Source organism: Pangasianodon hypophthalmus, chromosome 16 (genome assembly GCF_027358585.1).
Source record: "Pangasianodon hypophthalmus isolate fPanHyp1 chromosome 16, fPanHyp1.pri, whole genome shotgun sequence".
NCBI lineage: Eukaryota > Metazoa > Chordata > Actinopteri > Siluriformes > Pangasiidae > Pangasianodon > Pangasianodon hypophthalmus.
This window is the reverse complement of record NC_069725.1, coordinates 17,328,659-17,353,435: the sequence shown is the minus strand read 5'-3', so window position 1 is coordinate 17,353,435 and position 24,777 is coordinate 17,328,659. Positions and strand designations below refer to the sequence as shown.

Genomic DNA, 24,777 nt, shown 5'->3' with positions numbered 1-24,777 from the left:
TTGCAGAGAGGATGGAGGATGCTCATTTGTGTGTGTATATATGTATGTGTGTGTTCCTTCAGTCCAGTTTCTGTGTATTGGAGGTATGTGTGTGTGTGTGTGTTCCTTCAGTCCATTTTCTGAGTATTGAGGAGTCTGATGGCATGGGGGAAGAAACTATTGCACAGTCTGGTCGTGAGCGAATGCTTCGGTACCGTTTACCAGACGGCAGGAGGGTAGAGTGTGTGAGAGGGGTGTGTGGGGTCATCCACAATGCTGGTGGCTTTGTGGATGCAGCGTGAGGTGTAAATGTCCATGATGGAGGGAAGAGAGACCCCGATGATCTTCTCAGCTGTCCTCACTATCCGCTGAAGGGTCTTGCGATCCGAGACGGTGCAATTCCCAAACCAGGCAGTGATGCAGCTGCTCAGGATGCTCTCGATAGTCCCTCTGTAGAACATGGTGAGGATGGGGGGTGGGAGATGTGCTTTCCTCAGCCTTTGCAGAAAGTACAGGCGCTGCTGGGCTTTCTTCGTTATGGAACTGGTGTTGAGCGACCAGGTGAGGTTCTCCGCCAGGTGAACACCAAGAAACTTGGTGCTCTTGACGATCTCCACAGAGGAGTAGTCTCTCTGTGCTCTTCTGTAGTCAACAACCATCTCTTTAGTTCTGTCCACGTTCAGAGACAGCACCAGTCCGTTAGCCGCTGCACCTCCTCTCTGTATGACTCGTCGTTCTTGCTGATGAGACCCACCACGGTCGTGTCATCGGCGAACTTGATGATGTGATTCGAGCTGTGCATTGCTACAGAGTCATGACTCAGCAGAGTGAACAGCAATGGACTGAGCACACAGCCCTGTGGGGCCCCAGTGCTCAGTGTGGTGGTGTTGGAGATGCTGTTCCCGATCTCCCAGTCAGGAAGTCCAGGATCCAGTTGCAGAGGGAGGTGTTCAGGCCCACCAGGTTCAGTTTTCCAATCAGGTGCTGAGGAATGATTGTGTTGAATGCTGAACTGAAGTCTATGAACAGCATTCAAACATATGCATCTTTATTGTCCAGGTGGGTGAGGGCCAGATGGAGGGTGGTGATGATGGCGTCATCTGTTGAGTAAGAGCTTCCACACCCGCTGAAATTTTCAGACATTTTCTCACATGTAGATGCTCTCTTCCTGTTAGTTCCTTTCTTTTGTTTGCTGATATGTTGCATAAGACAGTTGAGTTTGTGGATTATTTAATAGGCTTAGATGAAATAAACAATATTGGAATGGCACAATATAGAAAAGGGGCGGGGTGATTTACTGAGTTCTGCATTTTTTCAGCTATAGTGTTTTTATCTATCTCACGAATGCAATTTGTTTACCAGATATAAATTAATCAGTACATTTGAGGCTCCCATTCAGGTTGAATGAGTGTAACATTGTAGTATGCTTCTTGCTATAGTCAATAATTGTGCATTGAGGTATAAAGTAAGTGGAGGCAATCACCATGACTCTTCAATGATCTCAGTGGAGGGGGACTTAGGATCCCATCAGCTGCACCGACTAGTGGATCTGCTGACAGTTCATGAGTGTGAAGAGCTTCTCATGACCCTCTCCAACCCAGAAGAACACATCTTCAATCAGCTCAATCGCTTGTCTGAAGAGACTAACCAATTCAAACTGCCATCCCGCACACCAAGAGATACAGGTATAGAAATTCTGTCACTAATTTTTAACACAGTTTTTTTCACAAACACAGAATCCGCAAATCAGTGGTTTAATCTGGTGTACAGAATGAAATATTGCTCATAGTATTTTAATAATGAAACAAAACAGACACACTATCATTATGGTTTATCTGGAGACTTAATGTCATTTGTGTGCGCATCACTTGAAATACACCAGAGTGCAGTATGTCAGGTTGCTACCAATAAAATGTTCCATAAAATCCTCCAGCAGGGTGATTCTGTTAATGAACCCACACAGCATTCATTAAGGCAACAGACAGGAAAAAAATCATTTAAATTTGTGAGAGGGAGTCATATGAAGATTTCACTGACAACTCTTAATGTGCCAGGCTGGACTGCAACTATCTGAGCATTATACATATATTATATATATGTGTGTGTGTGTGTGTCGCAGATAAAGAGTCCCACTGTTATCCAGCTCTGATAGACTGGCTCAAGACTCATGGTGAACAGATGTACTATGATAGACTTTCTCGCACTCTACAACAGATCGGAAGGACAGACATTGCAATAGGTTAGCTGTGTGCACATGCACTCACACACACATGCACACACACACACACACACACACACACACACACCAAATGAGTAATTGTGACTCCTCCCACCAAACCTCATTGAGAGGTACAAATTTCAGATAAATGTTTAAAAAATGTGATACTAAGTTAGGATTTCAGTTGCAGTGGAACATAGTTATGTGTGTACATGAGCAGTCCTCTCAAAATGTCACTACTTCATTGTGGTTAAAAGTCTACCATTAGTGGAAAATCAATTGGTAGAAAATCGGGCAACATTAAATATTTTCATTCTGGGGCTCCACCATCTACAACCATCTACAAGTACATGATGAAGAAGGAGGAAATAAACTCACAGCCCCAGTTTTTGACATAACCTGGCCATACACATAACCAAGTCATACACATAAGTATGCATGAAACTGTCAAAAAGCGGACACAGATGGACACAAGACGCAAGTTTCTGGTTTTATTAAATCCAATGTAGCAGACAAACCAAAGGGCTAGACAATACACAGAAATGTGAGACAGGCAATCAGTAAACAAGCATTAACTAGACAAGACAATCAGTAAACATGAAGCAGGTTATGGACAAGACACTAATTAAACTTGGTAGAGAACCAGGTAGTGCACAAAGAATTGGACTCACCACTGAGAGTCTCCGTTATTTAAGGGGAGTAGTGGGAATCTGTGCTCTGTAACTTTGGGAGTTTAATGTGACAGAAATACTTTGATGTACTCATCAAATGCTATACTGCATTATTTTTTTCCCAAAAATGCCTGACTTTGGTAGTGTTTCATATGAAAATTTAATATATTGCAACAAATTGCCAATATACACATAACTCACTATGTGGTTCATACAAAATTCAATATATTACATTTTTACATGAGTCAAAATATCATTTAAATAAATGTACATGAACTTTTGCAAGTGCATGGCAGATTAAAGCTTTAAGCTGAAAAATACAGTTTCAATATCTTACTGATGTAATGGCCAGCAAATACAAGGCCATTTAAAATATTCTGGCAGTAGTTCAGTCTTTTTCAAGTCAAGTTGCTATGATTTTGCCTTTAAAAACAAAAAGTTGCTATGGCACTGTTCTCAGACTCCAAAGTTCTCTTTGTTATTTGTAATGATTATTGGCTTATAGTGCCATACAAACTGTGAAATGCATGAATGCACTGTGTTATTTATAAGCATTTCTGAAACAGTGTGTTTTACAGTATGTCACTTTCTGTCAGTGAGTGCAGTCCAGCATGCACACGACTCCACAGCTGAGTGGCTATGAGAAGGTGTAAATGATCTGACAGCAGGTTTGCTGAAGCTGACAAATTCACTAAATTCACCTCTCTCCATCTGTTCGTTCATCAGCCCTTGTTAAAGAGACAGAGAGAGAGAGAGAGAGAAAGAGAGAATGACAAGAATGATAACTCAAAAAAAATTCTTCATAGAAATAGAAATTCTCAAGTTTGTGAAGTGCACCATGCTGCAATTACCCAAGCTTTAACTGTCAGATTGTAAATAGTCTGACACAAGGAAACTATACTGCAGAGACAAATTACATCCTTATGCTGCCAAGTATGAATCTGAGTGTGCTTCATTAGACTTGCCTGACTATAATCTCATTTGAAACTATTCAATGTGCTACAGGACTTGCACAAGCCAATGTATGAACATGAAATAAATGGCAAAACAACTGCTAAGGCTGAAGGCATCCTTTGACTATGAGAATTACCAAATTTGTATATGTCATCTCATGAATGTAAAATTATTCATAATTATTATTCATTAATAAGTTTTTAATTCTGTACGACAATGGCATAACAATGAAGTAGTAATTAGGCTTGTTGTGTCTGTGTGTTGTTGATCTTGTAGAGATGGGAAAGAATCTTAACCAGGACAAGACTCTGGCTATGCAGCGCTATGTTGAGAAATACCATGAGCAGGTCAACAAAATGGCATCCCATTTAACATGCTCCCAAGCTGAGGAAACAAGTCACAAAGAAACACATCATTCTGCAAAACAAGGTAAGGAATGATTTCAGTACATTGCATCATTAATGATTTTGAATACTGCTTTAAATGAAGGTTTAAAAGTATCTCTCAACATTGGGCCTCATTTATCAAACTGGATACAATCAAATTTATTCATAAATCGTTCACAGGAGCATTACAAAAATATTTGGTATTTATGCAAATCCAGTGCATTAGGAAAATTTTTGTATCCTGCAAGAGTTCCTGGGTTTGTGTAAATTTACATATGGAGACTCACTAATGTGAACTTTGATCTGAAGCTGAATCGTATAAATGGGATGGTAGCCCTGAAGGGCAAGGCACCTAAAAAAAGAGTCAACTTTGTGTACAAAAAGAGTCAACCTTAGAAAAACAATGTCTATTTTATACAAAAAGAGGCAACATTAAATGAAAAGATTCAACTTTAAATAGTCAACTTTTACAAAATGAAGTCAACTTTTAAAAAAAAGGCCAAAAAGAGGAGCAACTTTAAATATGAGCTGGAAACAAAAAAGAGAGTTCTCTGTTTCTGGGAAATGTTGCAAGCTAAATGCTTTAGCCACAGCCATAGCATGGAATCTACAGTGAATCAGATCATAATTTCATAAGTTTATCCTCCTTCAATTCTATGTTTTTCTACTTCTATAAACAAACCATATAACCTCAGATGACAACAAAAAACGCAAGAGATTTCAATAGGTAGTGATTTTTTCCCAAAAAGTAAACCAACGTTCAGAAACCAGGTAGGAAATAATAAGTACACCCTTCCTACTTCCACAATCATTAGGAGCCAGCTAATGAAATGCACAAGATTAGTTAATCATCAAGAAGGGTGAACCTGTAACGAATTTACTGGTTGCACAATTGCACTATATGTCCATGTAGTACACAGTTATAGAAGGGATTTATTTATAATTGCACTATCAGTTATCACCCAGATGAGGGTAGATTCATTTTTGAGTCTGGTTCCTCTCAAGGTTTCTTAATATCGTCTCAGGGAGTTTTTCCTCGCCACCATCACCTCTGGCTTGCTCATTAGGGATAAATTCACACATTTACAATTTACTTTGATTTAAATTAATTTGAATGTATTTATTTCTGTAAAGCTGCTTTGTGACAATGTCCACTGTTAAAAGCGCTATAGAAATAAAATTGAATTGACTCCCTCTATAAAAGCAAAACTTTCAGCAGTTTGGTGTTCTGGAGTGCTCAGGTGTGTGTCTCCATCATGCCAAGAAGAAAGGATATCAGCCATGACTTCAGCAAAGCAATTGTTGCTGATCATCTGGGAAGGGTTATAAGGCCATCTCCAAACAATTTGAAATCCACCATTCTACAATGAGAAGGATTGTTTACAAATGGAGAGCCTTCAAGATAGTTGCCAAACTTCCTAGGAGTAGGTGTCCCAGCAAATTCCATCCAAGCTCAGACCATTTAATGCTAAGAGATATAAAGAAAAACCCAAGAACTACATCATCTGACCTACAGGCCACTGTAAGCACAGTAAATGTATATGTTCATGGCAGCACAGAAAAAGACTGAAAAATTGTGGCTTTCATGGAAGGATTGCTAAGAAAAAACCTACCAATAGTTTGATATCAATGCTAATTCCATTGGAGTGTAGGAGAAAAAAGTCTTTTGTAAATGTCAGTCATTAAAATCAATAGCATTTTTTTAGTCTATTAGACGTTGCATATGGATTTCTTTTGGATTGCTTTCTTTCAATTCATTAATATGAAATGAATTGAAAGAAAGCAATCCAAAAGAAATCCATAAATTTGGACAAATATGACTAGCCATTGGATTAGGGCAAAAGAAATGTGACTACATAACAAGAGTTAGAGTTAGTCTCTGTTCATAGGAGCTGACTTGCTGCAATGGCTTAGCTGCATTACTGGAAGATTTGCTTTCACCATTTAGGTGTCATTTTGTTGTTTTCAGCTTGGTTATCTTTGCTTTTTATGGAGTTTTGTGGGTTTCACATCAGCTGTGTGTAAATCAGCTGAGCCATGCCCATACCTTATAACTGGCATTTATCAACATTTTCACATGAGTATACAGAAAACCAGCATTACTGAAACTTTTGTTTGACATGGAATGTTGATAAATGCCAGTTATAAGGTATGGGCATGGCTGTTGGGAATTTGTAGATTGGATTGGTCTACAAAAACATTTACACACAATTTTATTAAAATTGTTAAAATAAATGAAGTACAATGTTTCACTGTGTAGGATCTGAAGTGAACAGGCAAGGAAAGCAAAGAAGCCATAAAGCTAGGAATCCTGCTCCCAGACTTTGCAGACCCAAGTTAATTACCACTTGTTTACTGATTGCTGGATTTCAACTGTCCTGTGAACAATCAGCAACTGACAGGACATCCCTGACCAGAGGACGAACCCTCTCAGCCAAGAGGAACCTCTGTCAAACTTATTGATCTAGGCTGTTGGCCAAGACCAGATGGCGCACCCAACACGATGGTAAAACTGATAACTACAGAAAAGGAGGGGGGAACTCACCCAAGGACCCTCATGGAATGAGACCTTTGTTCTCCCCAGGAACACAAAGTTCACCACCCTTCACACATTCCACAGAACCCAGCTTTAACAGACTACATAAGGCTACTTTACATCTCCTGTAAGGACAATGACTTTTAAGATGATGCACCATAGTTTGGAAACTTGTTGCCTCTTTTAATGTCATTCCGTATGTGTATCATGCTTATAGCCACCAGGTCATTATGATGCTTTTTGATCGTTTAACAGGGATCATAGTGTTTGTGTGTGTATCAATAACAGCAGGTATGTCATGTTTGGTATGTGTGTGATCACTATGGAATTTCTTAAGGGTAGGTATAACATGAAGTTGAGTACAATGTATTACATGCATGTTACTTGTGCAAAGTTTGCAAAGCACATAACTCAGAGACCAGAATGTTAATTAGTGTCAGAGGAGGAGAATACAGGTTACACCCTGCCCAAGATCCTGCTGATTGGAGCAAACACTTTGGGGTCAGCCCAACTGGAAAGGGTTAAAACCCCCTGCACAAAGGGGTCTCATCCACTACATCTTTGCAAGAGTCTCATCCACTACATCTTTGCAAGAGTCTCATCCAACACATTTCTGCAAGAGTCTCATCCAAAACCCCTGTGCAAGAGTCCATCAACATCTTCAGGGAGCCTCTACCAACATCTTCAAGGAGTTCTCTTCAACTAACAACTCAAGAGAGTCTCCATCCACATCTGAAGGAAGTCTCATCAACCAAGAGCTTTAGAAGTTCATCACGAGGAGATCATGCTTGCTCCGAGACTCCGCATCCAGACTGGTTCTTGCAAAGCCTCCAACTCTCGCCTTCGCACCGCTGTGTACCATTCATCAAAGTTTTGCAACCCGCCTACGAGACTCCGCCAGGTTCGCGCCTCACTCTGTTTATCTTCCTCATTGGTCTTTCGAGATGCTACATAAAGCCAACCAGACCGCCGACCAATCAACATAGCCGGAAACTCCTTCCAAACGAGGGAATCCCTGGCAACACAAACGCAAGTATAGTACCTCCAGATTCTCGCTGAACTGGTGCATTTAATACAAGTTTAAAGCCCTTCTAAATGAAGCGAATGTTTAATTTAACATGGTCATGGTCTGAGAAACTGCTAGAAATTTGGAATTTCATTCATTCTCTCTTCAAAGCCATTTTCACCCCTGTTTATGCGTGTTTGTATGTGTTTGTGTTAGATTAGTTCCTGTGTTTTAGACTAGTCTCGTCTGATTTTTAAAGGCCAGTGTCTTGTGTCTCTGTGCTTCAAATTTATTGCCTATAACTGCCGATCTTGTTACTGTGCTCCTAATATAGTGTTTCACTATATTTAGGATATTATTGCCGGTGGCCACGAAGGTAATATCCCATACACAATTAATAAATACACTCGTTTCAACTTATCGCTGGACGAATAGTTGATCAGCTATTAAAATATTAAGTTTACAAATTTCCCCTTCTGAGCTGATCTGCTAATCTCCTACATATTTTGGTGGAGAATACATCAGCTAAATGAGCTAAATTCCTTACAACTGATAAACGAATTTAACAGATAATGGAAAGATGCATGAACTACCACTACTACTACTACTACTACTATTATAATAATAATAATAATAATAATAATAATAAAAGCTGCAAGCAGCATTTCCGTGGGCCAAGCACCCACACTCGATGAACCGCACTTTCACAGACATTCTACAATTGTTGCCTAAGCAATCACAGGAAAGCAAAGCCATAACTTTAGTCAACGGGATTCAGGAGTGATTTGTATTTTCACTCATGATGTGTATGTTTTGACCATGGACAGTGGTGGAATTCTCTGACTGTAGGAGGAAAGGTCTAGATGAACAAATGGGCAGCAGGGTGGCACTGCTGCTGCAGCTGCCACTACTGCTATGACCTGTGGAGTTGTCTGTTGCTACCTTGACCTTTGGTTGTGAATGCTAACGCTCTGACCTAAAAAATTTTTTCTTCTTGCAAATATCTAAGGTATTTATGTTTTTCTCATCAGTCTGGGCCTTTTTTCCCCACTTCGTGCAAGTCTAAACAGGTCTCAATATGATATGAGCCAAATTTGTTGAAGATTGGACATAATTTGGAGGAGTAGCAAAAATGGAAGTTAGATGGAAGCATTTTCGGCATGTTATTGTAACTTTTGACAAGTAAGTGGTGCTGTGACAAAATTTGTTCTATAGCCTCAGGGCATGGTCCTGAAGATGCCTAACGAGACTTGTGTTAGTGTGTAAAGTCATTGCTGAGATACAGCCTCACTTCCTGTTTGGTGGCATCACCATCATATTCTTTGGCCCATTATGTGGGCAAACCATTTGGAGTAATCAAAATTCTTTTGATAATTTTTGTGAGGCTCTTTGAAGATGATGTATTCCAAATTTGGTGATGATTAGACAAAATTTGTAGGAGGAGTAGCAAAAAACTATTTTCCACAAAATCCAAGAAGGCAGAAAATCTAATTAGGCAGAAATTGATGTCATAGTGTGCATTGAACTTGTGTCGACACAGAGAATCCAGGGATGCCTGCTTTTAAATTTTGGTCACACGGTTCAAAAGTTATGACCATTAATGTGCTTCCAAATTAGGCCAAAATTCCACCTAATGGTGGCACTACAGCATTGGCAGCACTTGGCCCAAATTTGGTCAGAATGTTCCTTAGACCCTCCTCAATCAGTGTTCCAAATTTTTTATTAGATGGTTCTATGGGCTGCCATAGACACCCTAGCCAGAAGAAGAAGAAGGAGAAAAAGAAGAAGAATTAAAGCTGCAAGCAGCATTTTTGGGGGTTAAGCACCTAGACCCAGTGAGCTGCACATTCACACATGTGCTGCAATTGTTGCATAAGCAATCACAGGAACGCAGAGCCATACCTATAGACAAAGGGATTCAAGAATGATTTGTAGTTTCACACATTTGCCAGTCCGTTACAGGGGAACGATTTTTGAATACTCCTTTGATAATTTTTGTTCAGACGGGAGTCAAGATGATGTGAGCCAAATTTGGTGAAGATTGGACAAAATTTGTAAGAGGACTAGCAAAAATATAGCTTGTATACATTTGAACAAAATTTCATTTCTCCAGGACCATGGTGCAACACAGAACAGTACACAAGACTACATAGTGTACAATACACAACAGTGTGAGACAAGCGTAGGATAATAAATACACAGAACAGAACAATAGATGGATAAAGGGTAAACTATTCTGTAGCATAGCAACAATATGTATAGCAGTAATACTGGTAGCAAAAAACAAGTTCCATAATAAAAAAGTGTGCTTTATACCTTATACCTTATACCACACTGCAGGTGTGCAGTTGTATTTAGTCATATTGGGTTTGGTGTTTGACTAACCCAGGTGAGCGTTGTGTGGCAGCAGGGTGTTGAGTAATGTGACTGCCTCAGGAAAGAAACTGTTGTGGAGTCTGCTGGTTGTGGCTCCTGTACCTTCTGCCAGATGGCAGGAGGGTGAAGAGTCCCTGAGAGGAGTGAGAGTGGTCTTCTGCAATACTGGTGTGTATGATCATTGTGGATGATCTCCAAAGACTCTGATGATCTTATCAGCTGTTCTCACAATTTGCTGTAGGGCCTTGTGATTGGAGACCACCAAGCAGTTCCTGTACCACACGGTGGAACAGCTGGTTAGCTGGTTAGCTGGTTATCGTCCTTCTGTAGAAGGTAGTGAGGATGGGAGGGGGAGTTTGGCTCACTTCAGCCTCCTTAGCTGGGCCTTCTTGGCTAGGCAGGTGGTGTTGAGAGTGCAATTGAGGACTTCCATCATGTGCACACCAAGAAACTTGGAGCTTTTGACTCTCTCCACATTTGTTCCATTGATGTGCAGTGATGAGTGGTCTACTCTGGTCCTCCTGAAGTCAACAATCATGTCTTTAGTCTTATCAACATTAAGAGATAAATTGTTTTCTCTACACCATTCTGTGAGCTGGTTCACCTCCTCTCTGTACCCTGACTTGTCAATGGTGCTGGAGGTGGAGTTGCTGATCCTGATGGACTGGGGTCTCCCAGTCAAAAAGTCCAGAATCCAGTTGCAGAGGGAGGTGGTCAGACCCAGCAGGCTCAGCATTGTTATCAGTTTCTGTGGGATGATTGTGTTGAATGATCCTTACATAGTTGTCCTTTTTGTCCAGATTGGTCAGAGAAAGGTGGATGGTAGTAGATATGGCATTCTCTGTTGAGCAGTTGGGATGGTAAGTGTACTGAGATGGGTCCAGTGTGGTGGGAAAACTGCTGCTTATGTGTTCCATGACTTGCCACTCGAAGCACTTCATAATGATAAGTGTGAGTGCAATCATCTGGTAGTCATTCAGGCAGGTCACAGATGATTTCTTAAGCACAGGGATAATGGTGGTCATCTTGAAGCACACAGGGACAACTGCTTGGCACAGGGAAAAGTTGAAGATGTCTCTGAGGACATTTCTAAGCTGATCAGCACATTCCTTGAGCACCCGGCCAGGTATGTTGTCAGTATAAAGTACTTGGACGGTGGGAGTTGGGGTGCTCTTCCCCGCTGGCCGGTTGTTCTGTTCTTCAAACCATACACATAAATCATTTAGCATGTGTGGGAGTGAGGCATCACCATCACAGACAAGTGGTGTAGTCTGTAATGGCCCGAGTGCCTTGCCACATGCGCTTTGTGTCCTTGGTATTTAGGAAGTGACCTTGGATTCTTTCTTTGTAGTTGCGCTTCACCTCCTGGATAGCCCAGGACAGATTGGCCCTTGCTGTGGGGAGGGCTGCCTGGTCATCAGACCTGAAGGCAGTGTCTCGGGTTTTCAGCAGCGAGCGCACTTCAGCAGACATCCACAGTTTCTGGTTTGCACATGTGGTGATGGTGTTGAAGAAAGTCACATCATCTATGCACTTGCTGATGTAGCCAGTCATTGATGAGTGTATTCCACAAAGTCTGTGGTGTTGTGATATGTAGCATCCTCTCTGACCATATTCCAGTCTGTGTGTTCAAAGCAGTCCTGAATTCCTGAGATGGCTCCCTCAGACCAAGTTCTCACCTGTTTCAGAACCGATTTGGCATGTTTCAGGAATGGTCTATATGCTGGGATTAGCATAACAGATGTGGTCCAAGCAGCCGAGTTGGGGACGGGGCGCAGCCTTGTAAGAGCCGTGAATGTTTGTGCAAACAAGGTCTTAAGTGTTTGTACCACAAGTCTTGAAATCAATATGCTGGTGGAATTTTGGCAGCACTGTTTTCAGATTTTTGTGGTTAAAGTCCCCAGCGATAATCAAAAATCCGCTGGAGTCTGCTGATAACCCCATAGAGTTCGCTTAGCAATTCCTTTGCGTCAGCGCCTGGTGGAATGTACACCACGACACGGTGGTAAACTCTCTGGGGAGGTAGTATGGCCAGCATTTCACAATCATAAACTCCACCAGCAACAAACAGTAGCTTGAGACCACAACAGCATTCCTGCACCAGTCGTTGTTTGTGTAAACACGCAGACCACCACCACGAGTCTTACCAGATAGTGCTGCTATCCTGTGGGCGCAATGTGTGGTTAACCTGGCTAGCTGAATGGCTGCATCTGGAGTGCTGTTGCTGAGCCATGTGTCCGTATGAAAACACAGCAGTCCCTGACTTCATAAGTCCAGTTTATTGTCGAGGGAGTGAACATTGGACAGGAGAGCCGGGTGGCTAAGGATAGCCAATAGCCTAGCACGGATGCTGGCTCGCTTAACACGCTTCTGCTGCCTCGCACACTTTTTCTGGCGCCCTCAATCCCAGCCAGCAGCATCAGGCAATACTGTGGTCCCAGGGCCTGGTTCACTTAGTAGCCCGAGGTCACATAGCTCTATCTGCAGTCCATCATTTATTCCTCCTGAGCTTTGTTTTCCAATGTTCATCAGAAGTTGGCGATGATAGACAGTTTCAATAGTGCTTCCGGTGCACATCTCTGATAAAAGTTTCCCAATTGGTGTAGATTACACATAACATGCACCATATCTGTGGACCTGAAGTGGTGCTACCATGCTGCCATCTTGGGAAAGTCGAATTCTCCAATGAATAAGAATTGCCCAAAGAGAATCTGATTGGATGCTTCAATCTATGCCTTGACTATGTCTATGAATGCCAAGTTTGCCTTGTTAAACACCTGTTCACTGAACAATAAGGCATTGTTTATCTCCAACTTTGTCATTGACTGGTTGCAGCTGCACTAAATCGGCTACCATTGAGCAAGTAACATTATACATTCTAAGACCACCAATCTCCAACACCAATATCCTTTGCGATGTACTAATTCTGCCTGTAACAGCAAAATCGGGCCAAATATCAGGCCGATTATCATACAGTGTAAACCTGGCTTAAGTCATTTCAGCATCTTGATCTGAAAAGCACTGAAGCCCATGTTGCTTGTTTTAGCTTACCACGCTACAGTGGTTAGTTGGAAGAACTGGGACAATTCCTCGTGGGCTGCTGGTTGGCAACAAAAAAATTTCATGTTAGCAGCATAACTTAGAACTGCTTGTTGCAGCATAGGCTGCACGCAGTTGTGCTTTGAGCCACATACTCATAGACACACACACGCACAAACACACACACACACACACACACACACACACACACACACTTGAAGCCTATCAATCACGCCTCTACTTCCCCATACAGGAGGCAATGAGACAAAGAAAGCGGCCCACCGAGATCCCTAATTTGACGCGAGTAAGATGCAAGAAATACGCAAGTGAATGTGCCAAACTTACAGACTTGTTTATAACAGCAACACTCCCAGATGACAGGGATGAAGCTGCTGAGGTATCTATGCTGCACATAGTGTAGCATTACATAATACACGTTACAGTTTCAAAATGGTTATGACCTATCAAGGTGTGAAAGATATTTGCTATTTTTGTAGTCTTTAAGAAGCCCTATTCATATTTACATTACTAGTGGCCTACTGTGTAGGGTTATCAATAGAGTAGTAAATGTCAAAATAGTTCAGTTGAAATAAAGAGTGCCTGTTTAATCATAAAAATTCAGAAAAAATCAGAATTGTCTTAGTCAAAATATCATCTTGATAATATCTTCTTTTAAATTAGCTATAGCTTTTTATGTTTATTTTAGATCTATTTTTTTGCATATATTTATTTAATTTGTGATGTAGTTGGTGCCTACTGTGCAAAATCTTTGAAAATAAATAATCAAAAGGGCTTAAACTGTCGATTTGGCATTGTGGACTTTCCTGAGTGTGTAGGCACTGCCATGCCATAGTGAACTATCTGAGCTATACACCTCTCAGTGTTCTCAGTGCTCTTAGGAAATTTTAGTATTCAGATACAGCTAAATATTTCAAATAAAAGCTGATTTACTGAATGTCCTCCACTGCTTTGATTTTACTCGCCATTTTTATTTTCCGACTTACACTAAACGTCACACTTTGGATATTGTGTGTTCACTTTCCATTTCACTTTTTAACCTTTGTGGCATGGACCTTGGTATTTCTGATCATAAGATGGTACAGCATGATTTACTTATGGCTTCTTACTCACACAGACATCTAGCAACAGAGGGCAGTGGTGGCTCAGTGGTTAAGGCTCTGGGTTACTGATCAGAAGGTCAGGGGTTCAAGCTGCCACTGTTGGGCCCTTGAGCAAGGCCCTTAACCCTCTCTTTTCTAGGGGTGCTGTATGATGGCTGACCCCAGCTTCCTATTCTTCACACAATAATTCTCACAGTTAGAGAAACTTAAAAAAATTGTATTCCAGCCTTGTCCCTGAGACTATTCCCTGATTGATTTAGCTATCAGTCTGGATCACCTCAGTCGCAACTAGCAAGTGCATAAACAAGCTGTGAGTCCAACACCTGAAACTGGCCTTTCTGAGCCTATGCTGTTGGGTCAGACTAGGTTAAGTGATGCAGAGTGAGAGAAGCGGAGCAAGGAAAACTTGTTTCTATTGCAGTAACCCCAATCACTTTGTGGCACAATGCCCTTCTCGTGAGAAATTCCCTGTCAAACCCAGCTTTGCTGAGAGAACCAACACGTCCTCCACAGTGAGTCTCAGTTTTTATCCCTCCAATCCTTTACTCCGAACGTGCAGATAAAACACTCAGACCATGTCTCTGTTCTCACAGCATTAATCGACTCCCAAGCAGCTGGAAATTTCATGGACCATGCCACCATTGAGAAGCTCAGCATACCCACACGGCCACTTCAATACACCTTAAAAATTCATGCTATTGATGGAGGACCCACTGGAAACCAGACCATTACTTTGTGCACCAAGCCCTTCCTGCTCAAAGTCAGTGCCACCAGAAGTGGATTTCCTTCCTCATCACTGTCACAGGTAACCATCCCATCATCCTAGGGTTTCCCTGGATGGACCTCCACGACCCCCAAATACCATGGTACGACAAAGAGTTCATGAGGTGGGCATCTCACTGCATGAATCAATGCCTGCATCTTACCCACCTAGTAATCTACCATAGTGGAAAGCCCTGAAACCCAAGTGTGTACAGACATTACCATAGAGTATCAAAAACTACAAGATGGCTTCAGCAAGGCTAAAGCTAGAGGCTTACTGCCACATAGACCCTATGACTGTACCACAGAGCTCCTGCCAGGCACCATCCAACCATGCAATCAAATCTACCCCCTCTCTTTAGCTGAACAACAGACAATAGAGTATTATATCCAAGAGGCATTACAACAGGAGTACATTTGTCCCTTCACCTCTCGTGCATCCACTGGATTCTTCTTTATGGAGAAAAACAAGGAGGACTCTGGCCATGTATTGATTATTGTGGACTCAACCAGATCACAGTAAAATATTGATACCCTCTCCCTTTCATCCCTTCTGCCTTGGAACAACTGTCTTGTTCAGCCAAGATATTTCCTACAATTTTCTACAACCTTGCAGATGAGGGCGCAGAGTGGAAGATTGCCTTTAGCACTATCTCTGGCCACTTTGAGTACTGTGTCATGCCATATGGGCTCTGTTGCACCCCCTCGGTCTTCCAGTGCCTCATAAATAATGTCTTGAGGGATATGCTTGGAAAATTTGTAACAACATATTGATCTATTCCCCCTCTCTAGAGACCCATGTTCAGCATATTAAGTGAGTGTTTGTACATCTCCTCAAAAAAAACAGCTCTATGTAAAAGGAGAAAAATGTGAATTTCATGTGCCTACCATCTCCTTCCTCGGGTACATCATAGGCCCCAAAGGAGTGGCCATGGACCAAGAAAGGGTGTCTGCTGTCACTGAATGACCTATGTCCAATACCATCAAAGACCTCCAAAGATTTCTGGGCTTTGCAAATTTTTACTGAAGGTTCATTGGGGCTATAGTTCCATCACTACTCCTCTCACGTCCTTACTAAAGAAGGGACCTAAGTGTCTGGCATGGAACACAGCAGCCGATGAGGCCTTCACCACAAGCAAAGGAAGAAGCTCAAGAAACGCATTCACCACAGCTCCCATTTTGAAGCACCCTGAGCCCAAGCCATTTGTAGTTGAAGTAGACACCTCTGAATCTGGAATGGGAGCAGTCCTTTCCCAAAGGTTTGGCGATAACCCTAAACTCCACCCTGTGGCTTCCTACTCTAAGAAGTTTTCCCCAGCAGAACAAAACTATAGCATTGGCAATCATGAATTGTTTGCTGTGGGCTTGTTGCTCACCTTGTTGCTTTGTTTTTCGATTTATTGGATTTTCCCATGTTGTACTGTTGCTGATCGCCCGATTTTCTGCCTGTTCTTGTTTATGTTTTTTTGCCTCACACTTTGGATCTGTTTCCCAGTGTTTTTTAATAAAAACGCTAAACTGCACTTGCATCTGCCTCCGACTCCGTTGCATGACAGTAAGTAAAAGTAAAGTAAAATACCTAAATTAATATTATTTTTTCCTTACATGTTCTTACACTTATCTCTACACAAATGTTAGCATTTCAGAGTTTGTGCATGCTATTTCTGCTTGCAAGGAGAAACCTGTAGTACAGCATACAACTCCTGTTGTAATTGTACTGCATCTTGCTTCAGAAGTGTCTTGTTAAGAGTAACGAAAGTTGGCAGCACTGAGACAGAAAAGACATGCACCCACTATTTTCGGCCCTCATAAGGATGAATTTCAATTGATGCAGAGCTCATATAGACATTATCAGAGCTCATGTAGACATTTTTTATTCACAGAATTAAGATTAAACCATAGTAACTATAGTACACTATGATATAACAAAAAATGAAATGGGAAAAAATGAAAAGACAACCAAAATGAATAATGTCTTTATGAGCTCTGCATCATCAGTCAGTTACAATACATATTTAAAATAGGTTATTGTTCTGTGTGTGCATTTCTGTATGTCCATATGTCCAAATCCTCACTCCCTGTCAGTAACCGCTTTATCTTTGTCAGGATCACAGATGATCCAGAGCCTATCCCAGGGACGCTGGGCATGAGGCAAGAATATACCATGATGCCAGTCCATTGCAGGGCACCATTCACACACATTCATACCTATAGGCAATTTATCTTAGCTAGTTCACCTACTGCCATCATTTTAGTGGGTGGGAAGAAACCAGAGAACCTGGCAGAAACCCATGCAGACACGGGGAGAACATGTGAAACACTACACAATCACTCAAGCTCTGGATCTAGTCCAGGACCCTAGAACTGGCTGTTCCACCACACTGCCCATCTATTGTAATTACTTAACATTTTTCAAGCTACCCTCACATTTACAGTTTACAGTGTTTGTGAGTGGACCCATGCAATGGTACAATTGTGCCACTTTGCTGTTACAGTTGTAACTGGGCTCCTTTTGGTTTCAGTGAACATGTACAGTAAGTGCTGATAAAACAAAATGTGTCAGGAAATTGTCATTTGAGAAAAAGTTACAGTCATAAGATATCATTAGAATTACGTAGGCAGGAAAGGAATTAATTGATATTATTAATATTGTCTGTTGTTCAGGATGTCCTTGAATTTAAGCATGTGATCAGTAGCAACAAATAGGCTGCTTGTTAGTACATTTCCACCAGACATCCAAGCCACACATCACCAAGTGCAATGCAAAGCGTCGGATGCAGTGGTGTAAGGCACGCCGCCACTGGACTCTAGAGCAGTGGAGATGCGTTCTCTGGAGTGATGAATCACGCTTTTCCATCTGGCAATCTGATGGATGAGTCTGGGTTTGGAGGTTGCCAGGAGAACGGTACATTTCGGACTGCATTGTGCCGAGTGTGAAATTTGGTGGAGGAGGAATTATGGTGTGGGGTTGTTTTTCAGGAGTTGGGCTTGGCCCCTTAGTTCCAGTGAAAGGAACTTTGAATGCTTCAGGATACCAAAACATTTTGGACAATTCCATGCTCCCAACCTTGTGGGAACAGTTTGGAGCGGGCCCCTTCCTCTTCCAACATGACTGTGCACCAGTGCACAAAGCAAGGTCCATAAAGACATGGATGACAGAGTCTGGTGTGGATGAACTTGACTGGCCTGCACAGAGTCCTGACCTGAACCCGATAGAACACCTTTGGGATGAATTAGAGCGGAGACTGAGAGCCAGGCCTTCTCGACCAACATCAGTGTGTGACCTCACCAATGCGCTTTTGGAAGAATGGTCAAAAAGTCCTATAAGCACACTCCTCAACCTTGTGGACAGCCTTCCCAGAAGAGATGAAGCTGTAATAGCTGCAAAAGGTGGACCGACATCATATTGAACCCTATGGGTTAGGAATGGGATGGCACTTAAGTTCATATGTGAGTCAAGGCAGGTGACCGAATACTTTTGGTAATATAGTGTACCATCATACCACCCCATTGTTGATTTTTGTCCAATAGCATGTCACGAAGTGTTTTATTCTTCTAATAAAAATGATAGTTTGGGTTCTAAAATCTGATTGGCTGAGCAACGTTCAAAGCCATTGTAAAATCCTGTAAAACCTGTTGTGGAACATCTGCAAAACAAGTTAATTCCTGTTATCACTAATAAGAGTTGTAAACAGTCATTCTCCCATTTCTTTGTGTAATTTGTGTTGTTTTTGTTGTTATTGCTGTTATACAGTGAGGAGCTTGTCCTGGAAGGATTTGGACCTGGTGGTGGAGCGGCGACCAATGCCACCCTATCAGCGCCATATGCTAGATGGTGCATGGCCTCTGTTCCATGGTCTTATACTAGGAGTTGGTGGTGCACTGCTCGTAGGCATACCTTTATTGCTCTTTATCTTACGTCTATCACTATGTGATCTCTCTGGTCAATCCTGATCTAATAATAGTCCCAGTACCACCAACACCACATACACCATTGTTCCTTTCACCTTGGTGTTGTGCTAGATTTAGAGAAGATTCCACTGAAACCAGAGAACTGAAAAAGCAGAAGCTACAAGATGCTTTTTTGTGACAATATTTCCTTCAAATTAATCATAAACAATGTTGGGCTTTAATTGATTTTACCATTATATTTTGTTTTCCTGTAGAGTCTCAGGGCAACAAGACATAGAAGGCTAAAATGGTCATAATATACTTACTCTGTATCAGCCACTATTCTGAATGTAAACTGTAAAATTCTACTATGTCGAATCTGTGTATTAAATTGAGTTGAGTTGAGTTGCACATAAAACATATTTTAAATAAATTAAAAATTATAATCATAAAATAAAATCCAGTTTTGCAGTATTTGGCAGCATTAACTCAGCTGGGAAGATTTGTGGTCTAACACAGCTAAGGTTATTCACAACATAGTCTTCCACTGCAATACTGGCCAATACTTTTCATCAATATTATACATAGGAAATGTCACTGTGCTGGGTATCTCTTGCCAATCTTCAGGACAGCTCTGTAAGAATGCAGCACTTCTGGATGGAAACAGGCTGCATGTTGCCACTACCCGTTTTTGGTGTGCCCGTCTGGTGTGGAGGAAAAACTAATTATCCAGCCTAGCTTGTTGTCCCCTGAGTGTGCCCATAACCCCTGAAGCAATCCACTGGGCTAATAACAATGACAACAGACAATGCAACCTGCACAATAGCACTCAGAAAGTGACACAAAAGACTGGACAGAAAGAGAAGAGCATGCTGAGGACAGACTATGCTGAGGATAGCTCTTTATTATCAAATTAACATAATATGTAGGATCGGCAAACTAAATGTGCTAAATTCTTTAAATAGTCAAATTTCCACAGATAGTGTAAATATTCTTTCTGTGTGTCTTTCCCTTTCTCTTTTGCTGTCTCTCTCTGCTTTCTATTTCTTCTATAATTGAACTAATTACTTCATTATACAAATCTAGCCTAATGTGCTCCTGAACCAGGCAGAACAGATTAATAATGGTGCTAAGCAGCAATTAGAGGCAATTAGTTCATAAATCAACATCTAAACAAATTACAGTGTGGTGGAGGGTGGAACTGAACATTCAGAAGACCGGTAGGCCAAGAGGGCATGGATTGGAATATGTTTGTCCTGTCACTTGGAGGACACTGCCAGTGAGACCTGCTGCTTGGAATTTAGCCTAATCACCACATGCAGAGAATACAGACTACTACAACTCCCTGATTTATAGTTGGTTTACAAAATTAGTGGATTTAAATCAATGAGGGATAATATACTATGATCACAAAGAAATACATCCTGGCTACATAACATTTGATACTGCCTGATTTTCTTCTGTTCACATTATTATGCTGTACAGTATATGTGCCAGTGTCATGAACTGAAAAATAATTCATGATTTTTGTAACTCAGGAATGCTATAATATAATGTATAGGAATGATATAAAACTGCATCTTAAATGTCTTTTCCAGAAGGGGGTAAATGGGGCTTAAGGAGGTGGGGGAGCATTACATCTTTCAGGTGTGCTAACAATATGGCAACAACATTGTTCAGTTTGTGTTATTATATTCTAGGCAGCATGGTGGCACAGCAGGTTGCGTTGGCCCAGTTCGTTCCTGAACCCAGGTTACTGTCTGAGCTGAGTTTTGTATGGGCTCCCTGTGTGTTTCCTCTGGGTTCTGTGGTTTCCTCCCATCTCCAAAAACATGCCAGTAGGTTGATTGGGTACTCTAAATTGCGCCTAGTGGCAAATGTGTGTGTGAATGGTGCTCTATGATGGATTGGCATCCCATCCGGCGTGTATTCCAGCCTTGCACCCAGTGCTCCCTGGGATAGGCTTCAGAGCCACCACAAACCTGACTAGGATAAAGCAGGTACTGAAAATGAATGAATTAATATGTATAGTCCTTTCCCCCAGTTTAACAAAATGGTTGTCAGGTAATTCTAAAATCCTAAATGCCATATACATAATTCCTTAGATGACAAAAGAATAAAATTTATTTATAGATAGTCTTTGTAATTATCATAATTAATAATAGTAATAGTAATTATCCTTACTACTGAGGAAAATGTCTGTTAATCCTTAATTGGAACTTTCCAATCAATTCCATATTTGTCAAATGTCATCAGGAATGTTCAGTATATTTTCTCTTCCATGTCTTCACTGGTTTTCCTCTCCTGCTTTTTGTCTAGACTGAATGAGTACAACAGTTGGCAAAATAAACAAAACCAAAAAAAGCAAACCATATATTAGGTGCTTATAATCATAAATATAGTTACAGTATCAGCCAGTGGTGGGCATATCAAATCCACTAGATTAGGTTTGCCAAATAAGACCAGTGAACAGTTGGTTGATGGATCTCAGGTTGAGTTTCGTCTGTTTTTAGATAATTTTCACAATGACTCGAGTGTTAAAACAGTAAACACTGTATGGCCCAGTAAATCACAAAAGGCACAGATGGGTTTCTGTCATCCACACAACAGAAACAGGTTGATGTCAGTTTAACAGACATTCTCTTGTCTGCATATTACCAGGGGACTGTCCATGCCTTCAGACTAATTAGTGAAACTGAAGATTTGATTTTTTTTTTATACATCAGACATTTCAGACACTGATATATACAGTATGTGTCTGCAGTACTCTGGTGTGTGTATGAGTGAACTGGGAATCATTTTTAGTAAATTTATGTGTAAATGTTTCCATAAACCAAACTGAACTAAGCATTCCTGCCAGATTTACAAAAGTTTCAGTAATACTTATTTTCTTTGTACACACATGCACATGTTGATAAATGCTTACCACCTGTAAACTACCAAGGACATTCATGGCACAGCTGAATTTCAATTAATGACACCTACAAAAGTCCATAAAAGGCAAAGCTCACAGAGAGCTGAAAATGACAATGCAGCACAGTGTGAGCTAAATCTTCCAGTAATGCAGTTCAGCCATTGCAGCCTGTCAGCTACCACAGACAAACTCTTCCTCCTTCTATAGGGCACCTTTGCTTTTGTCCTAATTTAATGGATTTTTAATCTGGATTCTGAATTTTCATGAATACCAAATTTCTGGTGTAAATTCTCTTGTGAACAATACATGTAGAAATTTGTTCACATCCAGCTTGATAAATGCCCATTGTTTTAAATAATAGTGACAAGGTTGGGACAAAGAACAAAGTAGGTGACAAAAAGAATTGTTCACCTCCTCCTGACTGCTCCTGTGCTTTCAAGAATGAAGTTATTACGCACAATATGGATGAGCAGTGGGTATCTGTTCATCTAATTGGCACTTCCAGAGGAGTTCCAAGTCTTGAGTGACACACACACATCAGATGCACAATCATTAGGCAAGTTTTCCACTCCATGCTGCTGCCTCCTAGTGCTTGGATTACAGCACAAGCATTCGTTAACTTACCAGACCCACCATCATTCTCTCCTCAATTTCTCTACTGTCCATCAGGAAACTTGGACATATTTTAAGCGGGTGAAGCAGGCCCAGATCGACAGGATGCAAAGTAGAGGAAGTAGCATTCTTGATGTGCATAAGAATGATGGGCCTTCAGAGGGTGGTTTGTGTCATTACATGATGGCTATACATTCTTCTTTCTTAATTATCTCTCCTTTGAGTCTGGAGGCCTCTAAGGCTCACATAGACATACATCACACAAAACACATTTTATAAAAGTATTATCCTAGTTTACTTAATCTACTTGGATTACGGAGTAGCCAGACCACTGAGGTTTTTAGAACCATACTGTTTTAATTGCCTCTAAGTCAACCTAAACTCTTCATTTTCTTTCTGTCTAGTGTTTTTGTTAGAGTAAGAGGGACAATTCATCAAAGCATCCAGTAAACAAAATTAGATTCACTGATAAAGCCACAGTGCCATCCTGTGGTGGCAGCTGAATACTGAAAATGAATGAGAAAAATATGATGGCAAAAAAAGGGCTCTGGTATAGGATAATTAAAAACAAACATGTAACAAACTGCTATAATATACACAAAATGTAATTTACATAAATATAATATTAAATATAAAATCTGATCATTTGAATCAGATATTGATATTGATATTGATATTGTATTTATAGGTTTTGACAAAATTGAGAAATATCCTGATGTAGTATATGAAAGCACTGGAGTAAATACACACATACAAAAAAAACATAAAAGCATTAACATAGTCTAAACAGAAATCTGCTCAAAAAAGGGGACAAATGCTAAAAGCAAATACCCTGATACATTCACACTCTTAAGCTCTGTGTTGAATGCATTAGGCATACAGGAGGCTATGATGCATGGATAATCATCTGTGCTGCTTAATGAAGCAGACAACAAGCACCATATGGACCTTTGTGGATGAAATGTGTCTGAATGAGACAGATGAGTGGATGAATGACAAAGATGGAAATCAAAAAAGAGCTACCCAGCCTGACACTCAATGGCATCCTATAATAGGAGCATATTAAGCAAAAGTTAAATGTTTTACTGTATATATTTGCACACTCACTAATCTAAAATCACATCCTAGGAGACAAAAAACATTTCTTTTCATATCAGTGCACTAATGAAAATCCCCCAGCTACATAATCAGCCTTCAGCCACCACAGTAGATCATTGGTCCACATATTTGATTTGACACAGTTTTTTTTTTTTCTGCCATTCCTGATGCAACCCAGCCCAATTTTATCTGGACTTGGGACCGACACTGAGAATGCACTGTTGCACACAACCCCAGTGGTGGGGTTGGTTCCCTGGCCGGGGAATCAAACCCAGCCTGCAGCGCTGAGAGTGCTGTGGCCTAACCACTAGTCCTCCAGGGTCCCTAATAATCAGCCTTGCAGTACATATTGTATATACAAGTGTATATGCAAGTGTATTGAAGTCGCACAGTGAGCACTGACCTCTTCATTTAGTTTATGATAAGATCCCATGGGAGCCATTGTGCAGTTTTGTACTGTCCTCACTAATTTCTACTTATCTGCTGTTATACTGCATGTAACAATTAGAGAATTTGATCTGCTGGTCCTGACTCATTGGATAAATCCTGCCAATCATTTTAATTGGATTAAAACCAAGCAGATCTACTGCAAAATGGTAAAAAGAGTTCTTTCTTCCTGGTCTATCTTACTGTTATCATTATCCTATTACACTCAAGTCAATTCATGTAATTTAAAACTTTGAATATGCAGTTTAGTGCATATTAAGCATTTAATAACACTGCATTTTAAATTAGATGCTTAAAATAATATGTATTGTTGCAATAATAGTTATGTGAGGAATAATAATTGCAAATGAAGGCCACACTTTCCATTATGTGGGTTGACGAGTAAATGTAAAACTGTTAAGGAGAGAAACAATACAGAGTTCATGGTCTGAAGCTCAGCATTGTCTGCATTGTACAAAGATCAAATCATTCTTGTTGAAGATCCAATCCAATGTTTGTTTTAAAGACTAATTGCAGAGGATATAGTGGGAAGTAAATTTACAAGGTGTCCTAAAAGTCTCCATACATAGGGGAAATTAAAAAAACACTTTTTAGCAAAATGTCTTCCAAATCTTTCATAATTAGTTTATATTATTTTTAGATAGCCTTTAAGAATGCCTTTGACAAAAGAAGAACACATTGAAATCAGTCTCATGGCTGGATCGGGAAGCTGCCGCATGGTTGCATGGTTGGACACTAACAGGAAACATGGCATGCACATCACACAT

General features: G+C 40.7%; 1 protein-coding gene across 1 annotated transcript; it reads left to right on the top strand.

Annotated features, from left to right (window-relative positions):
* Positions 1 to 1,474: 1,474 nt before the first annotated feature.
* Positions 1,475 to 19,271, top strand: LOC113530577 (transmembrane and death domain protein 1-like). Its single transcript, XM_053240707.1, has 4 exons — positions 1,475 to 1,664; positions 2,099 to 2,218; positions 4,099 to 4,251; positions 18,803 to 19,271. Exons 1-4 carry the CDS (start codon positions 1,475 to 1,477, stop codon positions 19,000 to 19,002), a joined length of 663 nt encoding a protein of 220 aa, XP_053096682.1. The 3' UTR covers positions 19,003 to 19,271.
* Positions 19,272 to 24,777: the final 5,506 nt, after the last annotated feature.

Coding starts and splice junctions, on each gene's coding strand:
- LOC113530577 (XM_053240707.1), top strand. CDS start 1,475: ATGATCTCAGTGGAGGGGGACTTAGGATCCCATCAGCTGCACCGACTA. Junction 1,665..2,098: donor CCGCACACCAAGAGATACAG/GTATAGAAATTC, acceptor TGTGTGTCGCAG/ATAAAGAGTCCCACTGTTAT. Junction 2,219..4,098: donor AAGGACAGACATTGCAATAG/GTTAGCTGTGTG, acceptor TTGATCTTGTAG/AGATGGGAAAGAATCTTAAC.